Raw genomic sequence first — 14,215 nt, forward strand, 5'->3', positions numbered from 1 at the left:
TTTAGATTAGATATGAAGAAGAAATTCTTTCCTGTGAGGGTGGTGAGACACTGGCCCAGGTTGCCCAGAGAAGCTGTGGCTGCCCCATCCCTGGAGGGGTTCAAGGCCAGGCTGGATGGGGCTTGGAGCAACCTGGTCTGGTGGGAGGTGTCCCTGCCCAGGGCAGGGGGGCTGGAACTGGATGATCTTTAAGGTCCCTTCAAACTCTAACCGTTCTATGCTTCTCTGATCCCCCTGATGCACTTTAACCAGTTCAGGCCCTGAGGCTCCCCGGTTTCACCTCACGCTTGTACCGGAGGGCAGTCCTCCCCGCACTCCCTCCCTCCCGGGGCCTCCGCGGCCCTCACCGCCGCCTCCGCCGGGCCGCCGCGCCGCGAGGGGGAGCCGCCGCCGCCGCCGTTACCGCCGCGGGGAGCTCCGAGCCTCCCGGGCCGTGCCGGGCGGCTGGGGCAGCATGTGGGGCTCCCGGGCGGCGGCGGCGGTACCGCGGTGGTGCCGGGCCCTGCGCAGCTCCGCCGCCCTGAGCGGCTCCAGGAACCTGCTGAGGAAAATGATGCGTAAAAAAAAGTAAGGTTGAGGGGGCGCCGGGGCCGGGCCTTGGTGCGGGGTGAGGCGGCCGGGCTCGGGCCTGGCTGCGGGGGGAGGCGGTCGGGCCCGGGCCTTGGTGCGGGGTGAGGCGGCCGGGCCCGGTCGGGCCTGTCCCGCCTGTGTGGGCCGGCTGAGGCCTGGCCACCGCCATACGCCGGGGGTGGGCTGTGGGCCCCGGGCGCGGTTGTGTGAGGGGGATCCCACCTCCGGTGGCCGTGGGGCTCCGGTAACGCAGCTTCCCTGCTGTTGTTCTCCCCCACACCCCTTCCTCCAGGCGCCGCCCCCGCCGCGGGTGGGAGGCACGGCTCCCCACACCCATGGGGTGAAAGCATCTCGGGTGTGGACACCCACCCGAGCGTTATGTTGGGCCTCCTGTTCTCCTTCCACAAGGAACCCCTTTTCTTTCTCTCAGCTGCTGAGAGGTAACAGCTCCTTTCCTTTTCTTCTCTCCAAAAGGAAGAAGTTTTGGTACGACAGCCCGACCCTGGGGTCTACAATGGTAAGGCGCTGGGTTTATCTCTGCCAGAAGGCACAGGGTGGTGCTTCTGTTGTTGTGTCTAACTTGGGGAAACGCGTTTTCCGGTGGAGAAATAGCAGAATTTTTGTGAATGAACACTAGGGCCCATGCCAGGATTGCTGTCAAGAGAAGCTGTTTATCCTCTTCCATCCTGATCTTTCATCCGTGCCAGCACCAAGGCTCTCCTGCACGCTCTTGAGCCCGTAGCAGAGAACTGATCCAGATTAAGGCATCTATATACCAGCCTGGTTTTATGGAAAACAAATTTTTGAAGTTTGTTTTTCGAGCGAGCAGTGCTTTACAGTTAATGCATGCTGTATTTTATTTAGGAAATGGATTTATTGAGCTGTATAACTGGCTACAAAATAATGAACTAAGAAATCTTGGCTGTAATACATGAAGGTTAAAGATTTTGTGAACATAAATGTTCTTTATTGAAACAGCTGATATGTAAGCTGATATATAAATCCATCACAGCTGCAATAATGGCATTCTAAGAACATACTTAGTAGAGTGCACAAAACTTTATATAATTGCCTAATCATAGAATCATCTAAGTTGGAAGGGACCTTTCAGATCATCTAGTCCAACCATCAACCTAACTCTGACAAAAAACCATCACTAAACCGTGTCACTAAGCACTACTGATTAATGAATTTTGTTTTTTGTTTTTTTTTTTTTTTTTAAAGATGTACAAACCAACCAAGTTGGACTCTGTAATGAAAGTCGAGCAGACAAAAACTAGGAAAGAAGACAGCATACGCTGCAGGGTCTTGAACGGTCTTATTCACAAAGCTGTGGCAGAGATGTTGACCACCTGTGAAGTTAATCAGGAACTTTATGATCTCAAGCTGGAAATCTGCAAGGCAAGTGCCCGAGCTACAGCGATGTGTTGAGCCGCTCTGACTGCGCCTGGAGGTCGGCACGGCACGCTAAAGGAGCTCCCCTGGGTGTTGTGATGGATGGGTGCAGGAGGAATTTTACTGCATTGCTTCTGATGTGGCAGAGCACAGCAAGATGAGGCTCTGGATTCACCTGGTACACTAGGAGAACTTTGCCACTGCTGTCCCTGGCTTAGCAGACCTCTGCCACTATAATGCAAATGCGACTTAGGCCAACTCAGTGGTGATTCTCCTGGTATGACTGTCTTTTTTGTTACTCAGGCAGGTACTGTTTGCCTTGTGCTTTCAGAAGGAGGAGCCTGGTCTTACTGACATAAGTGTATCTTTCAAGGAGTCTTTTCTTTTTGCAGTTGTGAAAGAGCTGATACCTCCTTGTGTCCCTCAACAGCATCCTTACACAGGCAGAAGACCTAAGTGGGGCATGATCTTAGTTCAGAAAAAGGCAAGCCTAAGAAAATGGCATTGGCAGGCAAGGTTCCAGAAAGAATTGGAATTGGAACAGTATGTAATTGTAGCTAGTGTTCTCATAATTTGTGGGTTTGAAAGGGATAATGAAGCTCTGATTCAGGAACTAAGTCAGTCTCCATATTCTAGTTCGTTATCTGTAGTTTTGTCTTCTACGTTTGCTGTTTTGTTAGGATTAAATAATACCAGAATTCATTCTGTCTTCAGGCAAGTGACTGAAATGACATGGGTAAGATGAATCTTTTGGCTCTATATGTGCAGTACCCTTCATATAGACCTTCTCTCTCTCTTGAGGGCTTTGAGGATTGCTTGTCTAACTTGGGTGGCATGTCTGCACATAAAAATACTGGCTGATGCAGGCAAGCCATGGCACTGTCAGGAGGCATTGCTCTAAGTGAAACAACTTTAAACATGAGAGATGGAAAGAAAGAGCCTTCTTCCAAATATAGTGCAGATTTTATGATAACTGTGTAGTGCCTAGTGCTTGGTCTGCACTGGGTTGTGGCTGAGACTCAGTCCTGGTTTATTCTTGAGCTGATTCTGGTCTGATATCATTACTTCGGTTATCAAAAGAAATCTAGTAGGCTTTTTGCAATCCGTCAGAATTTGGGGTTTTTTTGGTATCAAGAGTTAAAATCGTATAATAGTAATGCAGATAAGAATCATGCTTCAGGCCTGATACATGAAACTTCTCTCCACTCAATAACATTACTCATGTGATGATGAAGAAATGGCTTGTGTTAGATAGCGTTGTTTATGTCCTTACATTAGACTCAGTGTGGGAACTGGGGAGAGCTGATCCTGCAGTAGAAGCAGCTGGTGAATGATCATATTTTTTTTTTTTTAACGAGCAGTGGATTTCCTGAAGGAGGAGTTATTTGGTGGTGGAAAAAAATCAGTATCTACTTTGGTTTTTGGGGTCAGTCTGTTCTGCTCTAGGAAAGAGTAGCACTGTCAACAGCAGACTGTGATGGGAATACTCTGATGGAGTTGTCTTTTTCTGCTGACATATGTAGACACCTGTTCGTTTAAGAATTGGTTTCTGCAAGAATTGGTCTCTGAACTGTGCCTTCCAATGGGTAGTTCATGCTTTCTCCTCCCTCTTCCTCGGCTCCTTCCTTTGGTTGAGCATGATAGGTTGTCAGCAGTTTGCTGAGTGTACTCTCACAGTGAGAACTTGTAAGACGCTGCTGGATGCCATGAATGACAAGTTACAGAAATCTTTCAGAATCCAGTTTGTGTTTCAGAGGTTTATTCTTCAGGAAGACTGTCGGCCTGTCTCGTGTGTGTTATGGTCCCTGCACACTGTATGATTTCAATTGTATGCATGACAGCTGTGAATATTGCCTGTTGGTGAGCTGGAGGGTCCCTGCAGGCTTTAGAGATGGAGAGACTTTACGTTACAGTGCAGTGGAAGGTGTCCTCTCTTCTCTCAATCTCAAAACCAAACTCTGGGTGACAACAAACCAGGCGGTGTCACAGGTCCTTCTTTAGCAGAAACTTACACTTTCAACTTTATTCCAAAACAGCATGCCATAAATTGTCATAGAATCATAGAATCATTTAGGTTGGAAAAGACCCTTGGGATCATCGAGTCCAACCATCAACCCTACTCTACAAAGTTCTCCCCTACACCATATCCCCCAACACCACATCTAAACAACTCTTAAACACATCCAAGGATGGTGACTCAACCACCTCCCTGGGCAGCCTATTCCAGTGTCCGACCACTCTGTTTGTCATTGTGGACTATTTGTGATGGTAGCACCATTACATTGATTAAACATAGCGCTGTCTGTGTTGACAGACTTCTCCTCCTTTTAATTTCAGTTGGAAGGGAGATTAGGCAGTGACTTGCCTAAATTAAAAGTCTTTTCAGGTACTGAATGTAAATCTTATTTGGCGTTAAACTCTATAAAGAAACCATGTAATTTACGGTTCTTAAGAGCAGAGATGGGAGAAGAGATTCTCCAAAGAGTTTCCATATCCAGTTTGTGTCACTGTATGCTTACTCATGAATTAGAGACTTTGTTGTATATGAAGTGTGTGTATATATATATACATATAAAATTTTAAAGAAACATTTGTCCTTTTGCAGGTGTCCCTGGCATCAAACTTTTCAGCGTGTCGTGTGTACTGGAATCCTGCTGCTACTATGGAGAAAGAAAGTTATGTTGAAAGTGTGCTGCGGAAGAGTGCTCCTCGTATACGGTACTGCTGTGGGGTAAAGAGTTAGACCACTTCATAAATTCATAGCCACGTACTTGTACTCTTTCTTAAGTTATTTCTAACAATCTGTGTCTGATTTAGGTTTTTAGATACTTGGAGTCAGAGCATCTCCTGTGATGAGCCTCACAGGGAAGGGTGGCTGTGTTAGCCCAGCTGTGTGTTTTCCTGCTGAAGCACAGCTGGCTCATTTGGCTTCTGTGCTTTCCTAGGATGGGACTGGGCTGAGCAGAAAGAAAGAGGAGTCTGGATGCAGTCTCACTTTGTTGTACTAATGATGGTGGGCTGGATGTGCTGTGCAAGGCAGTAGGCCAGAGTAGGATGCTGCACAAGAGGACTGGCAATTACAAGATCTCCTTAGCAGATTCACTGGGCAATTCTGATCGCTAGGGACAATTTGGACCACCAGAAGGGATGACTGATATTACAGAAGTTCTTCACAATACTGATACTAAAACATAAATGTGGGGATGCTACCGTGTACTGTGATGCTTTAACCCATTTTTGGCAGAGGGTCCAATGAGTTTTTAGGATATCGCAGAGATTTTTGTCTCTCTTTCTTTCCTTGCCTTACCCTCTGCTATCCAGCAGCTTCCACTCTCCGAGGAGGAGTGTTCCTGGCTGCAAAGAAGACAAGGGGAGCCATGTCAGTCCTTCCTGCAGCTAGCATGTAGGTCTGCTTGTCTTGCCCTGCTGTGAGAGCTCTATCCTCAGCTACTCTCACCCCTACAGTGGGAATAAGGAACCTGAATGAAGTAGGGAAAGACCTGCACCAGCTTGTGCATATAGGAGACAAATCTAATATCGTCAGTACTCAGTGGGATTTGCAGCTAGTGTTTTTTTCTGTGATGTTACACTGTCAGAGTTGGGATTATTTGGAGAATTTGGGTATTGCTTAGCACTAACCTGAAAGAACCATCAGATTGTCAGTTTTGCAAACCATATCCTGAAACTTGCAGTACTGCTGGAATTAATTTAACATATTTTATCTGTCCCGAGTTGCTGTACTGTTACTCACACTGGTAAATGCTGTATTTTTGCCAGGTATCTTCTGATGAGTCAGCAGATTATAGGAAATGTACCTCCAATAGTATTTGTAAAAGACAAAGAAGCTGCAGCTGTAAAAGAGGTAATTGTAATCTGTGTCTCAGTGTGCAAACAATGATATACAAACATGGTGACTTAGCATACCATAATACTTAGGAATACAGAGAGAGCTGATAATTTGATTGCTCTACCAATTTGCATTAAATAACAGAATTTGTCTATACCCTTTCCTTTTCATGTACCAACGTGTTTTAGCAAAGAGTCCTGAGTAAGACTGATGTTTACATACAGTGTAAAAAACTCCTTGTAGCTATTCCCTTATGAACTTTTTTGGATGCTACTATTAACATTTCTGAAGTGAAGTTTTCACAGAAGTTTGTAGGCTAATAAAGAAATCCTAAAAAATGAAATTAAAATTTTAAGGAATAATGCAGACTAGGCAGTTAATCTCTTGCCTGGTATACATGATTATTGAAATGAGGTCTGAGGAGCTGTATTCCGCATTTTAAATGTTATGTGGCTTTAAAATTCCATTGAATCTAATCACTGATATTTATTTTTATTTTTTCACCCCAACCTTTTTCCATCTGTGAGTTGTTTAAATGTTTGTAGGGAAGTGCAGATCTTTGCATGGAAGGTGTAAGCTCACTCATATGATTTCTTTTTTCATGTGTAAAATTATCTGTCTGTCAAGGTGTCGATAGTTTTAATTAGTTGAAGCGTTGCTAGAATAACGATGTTTTATGGGAATTTGCTGTCATTAAGACTGTGAAGTGAGATGTGTTAAATAGTGAGCTTTCTAGAAGAGAGAGATGACACCAGTGAGTGGAATTTCATTAAAAAGGTCTCCTCAAGCTGTTGATGTGAATGGAAAGAACATGAGTTGAAAACAGCGTGTTCATATTTCTGTGCCCTGAAGTGCCTTATTCTTAGATGTGTTACTATTACAACCAATTACTGTTAGTGACTTATGGGCTCATGTGGTGTGTATTAGCAGAGCTGGAAGGGATAACAAGAACTTCAGACTGTCTAGAAATGCAGTGAACTGCTTGAACTTCCTGTGGTCAGAAAAATTTGGAGTTTCATGCCAATATTCTGACCCACAGTGCAAATGTTTTTCACCTGCATTAGCGTCAACAAAAAGCACGAGAATAGAAATGAACTAAACACGCCTGAAAGATGTTTATATTCATTATTGTGCTCCCCTCTAATCAACACAAAAAAATTATGCAACAAGTAATGAGTGATTATGGAAGCACTTTGTCATTACTATTATTAACATACCTAGATGGAGCTACAAATATCTACTCCTGCAGGTCCTGCCTTTCAGGTCTGTTATTGTGGAACCTGTTCCACTAATGACTGTTTCTCAAACTTTGTTAAATGATCACTTACTCTTTTTGAAGAAGAAAACCCCTGAACTACCTTACCTTCAAGTTCAGTGCACAGGCACCAAGAGTTAACCATTTAAGACAAGTAAAAACCCTCCTTTTATAACTTCTGTCAGTGAATGCTCTGGGAACCACTAAGGTGGATCATCTTTTCACACTTCGTGGATCATCAGATTCAAGTAATCCACATATTTGAATAACAGAGCTTGAAATAACATGGCTGAACCTGATTTTTTAGTATTGGAAGACAGGGAAGGAGCATCCAATCCAACTCCTAGAATAATATGCTGAATTAGAAGGGAAGCAATGTAAAGAAAAGTAGGAATAAAAATTCCAAATGAGATAAAATTTTCACAACTAGGTACAGTTTCGAAGCACTGAATATACTAGATTTGTAGCTTTTACTGGTTAGAAGCCACGTTAGAAGGGAGTTTGGAACTCAATATTTACATATAATAGAAATACAAGCTTGCAGAAAGGGGGAAGACGTGAGAAAAAAATCTCAGTGTAAGGGTGTTATGAAAAAAGGATTTGCAAGACTGAAGTAAGACCAAATAAAACAAAAATTACATATGTTACACAATCCCTAGCCAACTGTTCAGAATGTACATGTGGCAAAAAAGCCTTGTAGGAATCCCTGGATCACTTATGCTATTTGACACAAACTTCCCAGGCAAGAAGTATAATCAGTTTCATACAAATGGAGGAAGGGCTATTTTGAAATGGTTTTGCTAAATACTCCAAACATGTAGAAAATAAAATATTTGCTGTTAAATACTTGTCTGTTTCTTGTGTAGGTGTGAGCAAAGTGAATTTAATACAAGACCTTCAATATGTGTTGTTTTCATGTCTTTACAGATTGAGGAATTATTGTCAAGTGCTGATTTTGGACCTCCAGAAGAAGTAGAAACATCTCAAAATGATTCTAGGTGGGTTTTGTGATTAAGAATTTTACAAGAGTCCATTTTCACCTCTCTTGGCCTACTTGAATTGGGTATTATTTGACATGACAGAAAGTGTATTTTAATTAGGTGTATACTTTGCTGTTATCTCAGAGTTCAGCAAATGGTGTTAGGAGGAAACGGAAAGCAGAAGAGGGACTTTTTGGAAGACCTTACTGAAAAGGCATCTCAGCTTTGTGATTAAGAATTTTACAAGAGTCCATTTTCACCTCTCTTGGCCAACTTGAATTGGGTATTATTTGACATGACAGAAAGTGTATTTTAATTAGGTGTATACTTTGCTGTTATCTCAGAGTTCAGCAAATGGTGTTAGGAGGAAACGGAAAGCAGAAGAGGGACTTTTTGGAAGACCTTACTGAAAAGGCATCTCAGCTTTTAAGGAAATCAGTTGGGACCTTTTATTAGCTGAAGAGGCTACAGAATAGCCTAGGACAAAAACTAATAGGTAGTCATCCTAGAAATTAAATGCAGAGGACGGCATTTTATTTTGTGGCTTAACCTTTCTTTACCAAAGTTACACCAGTTTATTAAAACCAAGGGAAACTATTTCTTATTATATATGCTCTATTTTGCTTTCATATTTTAGTGCAGACACATTTTTATAGGCTGTTACGCCATTGATTCTTGTACACAGGTACCTTGCTGCAGACCACAGGTTTGCAAATATGGAAAGGGAAAGCCTGTTTTTGATATCTAATTGGGCCTCTGATGAGCAGTGGAGAATGACTGAATTGTCACTTGTAACAGCACAGTGTGTACGCTTTCAGAGGCAACTGACCCATGAGGTAATATCAGAACACAGTCTTAGAAATCAGCTGTGTTTGTGTCTTAGAAATCAGCTGTGTTCAGTGTCTGTACTCTGAGTGACAGAGTCATCAGACTCTACTTGCAGAACCACTACTTGTTCTGGTATGAGTATCTTTACTTTTACAAGAGAAATTTTTTTAGAATTTCTAAGAATTCAAGACTCAATGTGTTTTTGATAATTAAATTTTTAAACATTCTTTGCAGCAGTAATATTTGTTTCTTGCTGTTAATTTTCTCATGAGGATAAAAGCTCTGCGTTTACTTGGCCACTTTTTTTCTGGTATCAGTTTGGTTTGTTATACAGGAGTTACAAGTTTACTGACAAATATCCTGAAGTTAACAAAAAGTTAATTTAGCATTCTTCTGTGAGGAATTTTTTGGTATTGAGGGATAGGGCTGAACGATCTGTTGGAATGATGATTCTGTGGACCAGTTGCTCTCAAAACCAACGGCTTTGCACTTGTGTGCTGCAGTCTGTTGGTGGAAATGCCTTTTGTGCCTTAATGCCTCACAGGATGGTTCATCAGGTGCAAATAAGAAACAGCTTCTTGGAGGAAATCATTGTGACAGACTAACCTGACATCTTCCTCTGTTTGTGTCTTGTGGAGATGCACAAGTCCAGCTTAAGGTGCCATGTACTGTCATTCATATGTTTGTCTGACATGTTTTGGGCACAGGCTGCTGCTTCTCACTTCTTGGAAAAACTGGGAGAAGTCTAACTTCCTTGGGGCTCCCAGCTCCAGTGCTCACTCTTTGCCTTTTTGCCAGAAACAAGCAGTTTTATCTGGAATGTAGTTGCTTTATTGGCTTCCTCCCATGAAATCTGTTGACAGGCTGACAGGCTTATACACAGCCTGTCCTCGGAGACATGGTACAGTGGTATCTCTTCCTTCTTAACAAAGGGAGCACAATGCTGAACACAGAGCATTAACGAAGTCAAACTGAAAGCCCCAGTTTATTTCTGTGATGTTCAAGTTGTCACGATTAGCATTGCCCCTTAAAATATACACAGGGGAAAAAACCTACAACATTTGTTTTCCTTTCCACAGTAAACTCTCTTCTTCAGCAACTCAGTCTTCGGATTCACCCATGCGGTCTAACCTTTTTGGTATTGATCATGAACTGTTGAATAAGCAGATAATGGACTATAAAAGACTGAAAGTTTCAAGAGATCTAGAAGGCATTGCCTGGACGGAAGAGCAGGAGCAGCAGCTTTCTCAGATTAAAAAGAAAATGAAGAAGAAAAAACTAAGGAATCTTCCTGATGATGACGACATTGCGCCACAGAAATACTTACTGGAGAGATATGAAGGTGATTACTGGAATGATAATACTGAATCGGTCTCGGACTATGACCTGGAGGATGAATTACAGGAAGAGATAGGCTCTTAAGGAGATCAGTTGGGACCTTTTATTAACCGAAGAGGCTATGGAATAGCCTAGGACAAAAACTAATAGGTAGTCATCCTAGAAATTAAATGCAGAGGACGGCATTTTATTTTGTGGCTTAACCTTTCTTTACCAAAGTTACACCAGTTTATTAAAACCAAGGGAAACTATTTCTTATTATATATGCTCTATTTTGCTTTCATATTTTAGTGCAGACACATTTTCATAGGCTGTTACGCCATTGGTTCTTGTACACAGGTACCTTGCTGTAGACCACAGGTGTGCAAATACGGAAAGGGAAAGCCTGTTTTTGATATCTAATTGGGCCTCTGATGAGCAGTGGAGAATGACAGAATTGTCACTTGTAACAGCACAGTGTGTACGCTTTCAGAGGCAACTGACCCATGAGGTGATATCAGAACACAGTCTTAGAAATCAGCTGTGTTCAATGTCTGTACTCTGAGTGACAGAGTCATCAGGTTCACTACTTGCAGAACCACTACTTGTTCTGGTATGAGTATCTTTACTTTTACGAGAGAAATTTTTTTAGAATTTCTAAGAATTCAAGACTCAATGTGGTTTTGATACTTAAATTTTTAAACATTCTTTGCAGCAGTAATATTTGTTTCTTGCTGTTAATTTTCTCATGAGGATAAAAGCTCTGCGTTTACTTGGCCACTTTTTTTCTGGTATCAGTTTGGTTTGTTATACAGGAGTTACAAGTTTACTGACAAATATCCTGAAGTTAACAAAAAGTTAATTTAGCATTCTTCTGTGAGGAATTTTTTGGTATTGAGGGATAGGGCTGAACGATCTGTTGGAATGATGATTCTGTGGACCAGTTGCTCTCAAAACCAACGGCTTTGCACTTGTGTGCTGCAGTCTGTTGGTGGAAATGCCTTTTGTGCCTTAATGCCTCACAGGATGGTTCATCAGGTGCAAATAAGAAACAGCTTCTTGGAGGAAATCATTGTGACAGACTAACCTGACATCTTCCTCTGTTTGTGTCTTGTGGAGATGCACAAGTCCAGCTTAAGGTGCCATGTACTGTCATTCATATGTTTGTCTGACATGTTTTGGGCACAGGCTGCTGCTTCTCACTTCTTGGAAAAACTGGGAGAAGTCTAACTTCCTTGGGGCTCCCAGCTCCAGTGCTCACTCTTTGCCTTTTTGCCAGAAACAAGCAGTTTTATCTGGAATGTAGTTGCTTTATTGGCTTCCTCCCATGAAATCTGTTGACAGGCTGACAGGCTTATACACAGCCTGTCCTCGGAGACATGGTACAGTGGTATCTCTTCCTTCTTAACAAAGGGAGCACAATGCTGAACACAGAGCATTAACGAAGTCAAACTGAAAGCCCCAGTTTATTTCTGTGATGTTCAAGTTGTCACGATTAGCATTGCCCCTTAAAATATACACAGGGGAAAAAACCTACAACATTTGTTTTCCTTTCCACAGTAAACTCTCTTCTTCAGCAACTCAGTCTTCGGATTCACCCATGCGGTCTAACCTTTTTGGTATTGATCATGAACTGTTGAATAAGCAGATAATGGACTATAAAAGACTGAAAGTTTCAAGAGATCTAGAAGGCATTGCCTGGACGGAAGAGCAGGAGCAGCAGCTTTCTCAGATTAAAAAGAAAATGAAGAAGAAAAAACTAAGGAATCTTCCTGATGATGACGACATTGCGCCACAGAAATACTTACTGGAGAGATATGAAGGTGATTACTGGAATGATAATACTGAATCGGTCTCGGACTATGACCTGGAGGATGAATTACAGGAAGAGATAAATGAATTGGAGGCAGATGATGGCAAAACTCTAAGCCAGCCTACTGAGAAACTGAACTGAACTGAAAAACTCACTCCCTTCAAAATGGAGGCTGCCAATAGCAAAAAAAGACGACTGCCATAGATACTGAAAGATTAATTTGGTACAGACTTACCACTTCCTCTTTCAGACTAATAGGTTTGCCACACGTGGGGAGGTTTGCTAGCACAAGGTATGTAAGAAGAACAAAAGTGCTATTTGTGACATTCTGTTAAGTAGCTTTCAAGCTGCTGCAATTGTAGGACTTTCAACCAGAGCAGTTTTCTAATAAGAAAACATACATAGTGCAGCACTGAGTTAAAAATTCTTGCAGCTCAAATTTCAAATAAAATTATGGTTTCTGTGTTGAAATACATTTTTAAAAATTTTTTTTTTGAGTCATCTGGATAAAAATAATCGCAAAGTGATGGTGTCAGTTATTCTAAGGTCAGGAAGGAAGAGGAAAGCAAAATAATGATAGTGGCTTTCAAAGAGCAGCCTTCAGCAGACAAAGACCAGGACAGAGTGTCTTCTAGGGAACCTAGTCTTAATGGGGGAACTCTTTCCACAAGAAGGTGAATAAAGTTAAAACCTTGAAGAAAAAAAAAAAAGTATTTATTTTAATATTCAGAAATTTACAGTTGTGCCAGGGGAACTGCAAACAGGAAAGAATGGAGAACTACTCATCTGTTGGGTAAAACTGGGCAAAGCATTGACCGTGACTGAAAAAATGTATTAAAAACTCAAAGGCGGAGAAAAAGCAGCAGGCAAGCAGGATGCAGGAACAACCACAAAACCACGGATGGAATGGAAGGAGTAAATTTATTTTTGTTACTTTGCCAGCCGGGGGATCCCTGGAGCAGCACCGGGGCAGAAGCACGCGAGCGAGACCACAGCCACCACTGAGCTTGGTCCATGCTAGAGGATGGCTGACCATGCAGGTTGTGCCTCTGTATCGGGGATTCATAGAATCATAGAATGGTTGGGGTTGGAAGGGACCTCAAAGATCATCGAGTTCCAACCCCCCTGCCCTGGGCAGGGACACCTCCCACCAGACCAGGTTGCTCAAGGCCACATCCAGCCTGGCCTTGAACCCCTCCAGGGATGGGGCAGCCACAGCTTCCCTGGGCAACCTGTTCCAGTGCCTCACCACCCTCATAGTAAAAAATTTCTTTCTGATATCTAATCTGAATCATTTTTCTTCCAATTTAAAACCGTTTCCCCTTGTCCTATCATTACACCTCCTGGCAAAGAGTCCCTCCCCAGCCCTTCTACAGGCCCCCTTCAGTGTGCATAAAGTCAGAAGGGCTGAAGCTTCAAAATAAGTTATAACTAGCAAGGTAGTAAAAAGGAATTCGACCAGAAATAAGGAACATTTAATTCCATTAGTTAATGGGGAAGAAAAGAAAGACAATGTAGGGGAAGTTGCACTACAGTATGTTGCTCTAGTTTTTCAAAAATATTTTAAAAGACAGCCAGTATAAGCTCCAGAATATAGCAAATACTCTGAAGGATTTTTAGGTTAGAGGACGGCATTCAGATCAGCAAAGAACACTGAAATTTGCTACAGGTTATTTAATAATCCCCTTGAAGCATATTCTGAAGATTTATTGCCTTTAAGAACATAGAGAGGATATGGGCTATGCGTGTCTGTAAGATTTTCCTGTAAGCCGTTTAGAGCTTGTATTGGATAAGGCTCAGGATCTCAGAAAGTGTGCATCACACTTACTGGGATACACGTTGAAGCTGTAGCTCACATTAGTACTTGCCTAACTTGGAGTAGGTGAAAAATCCCACAGCATGCCTTGTTCAGTCTTTCCAGGAGTTCTTCCTAAATTCCACAGGACGGAGACACACTTTTAAATAGATGCTTTCCTTTGTTTTCCAGTGAATGAAGGTATTTATTGTGTCAGAAACCGTTCATGTGCAGAATCATGTGCTGTAAATCAAAGGTAGCCATGAATGTGTTGCAACTTGACAACAAAGCTCTTAACTTTTGAATCACAGAATCACAGAATCTTCTAGGTTGGAAGGGACCTTAAAGATCATCTTGTCCAACCGTCAACCTCACTGACAAAAATAGACACCCACACAACAAACAAGGAGCATCA

At 42.3% G+C, this 14,215-nt stretch overlaps 1 protein-coding gene across 1 annotated transcript; it reads left to right on the forward strand.

Annotated features, from left to right (window-relative positions):
- The first annotated feature begins 383 nt into the window (after positions 1 to 383).
- Positions 384 to 12,480, forward strand: LOC106887511 (putative ribosome-binding factor A, mitochondrial). The gene is made up of 7 exons (XM_014941083.1): positions 384 to 567; positions 1,045 to 1,087; positions 1,795 to 1,971; positions 4,571 to 4,683; positions 5,743 to 5,827; positions 7,995 to 8,065; positions 11,753 to 12,480. The coding sequence occupies exons 1-7, from the start codon at positions 455 to 457 to the stop codon at positions 12,144 to 12,146; spliced, it is 996 nt and encodes a 331-aa protein (XP_014796569.1). The 5' UTR covers positions 384 to 454; the 3' UTR covers positions 12,147 to 12,480.
- The last annotated feature ends 1,735 nt before the right edge of the window (positions 12,481 to 14,215 follow it).

The sequence above is a fragment of the Calidris pugnax genome, unplaced genomic scaffold (genome assembly GCF_001431845.1).
Source record: "Calidris pugnax isolate Ruff unplaced genomic scaffold, ASM143184v1 scaffold8, whole genome shotgun sequence".
Classification (NCBI taxonomy): Eukaryota; Metazoa; Chordata; class Aves; order Charadriiformes; family Scolopacidae; genus Calidris; species Calidris pugnax.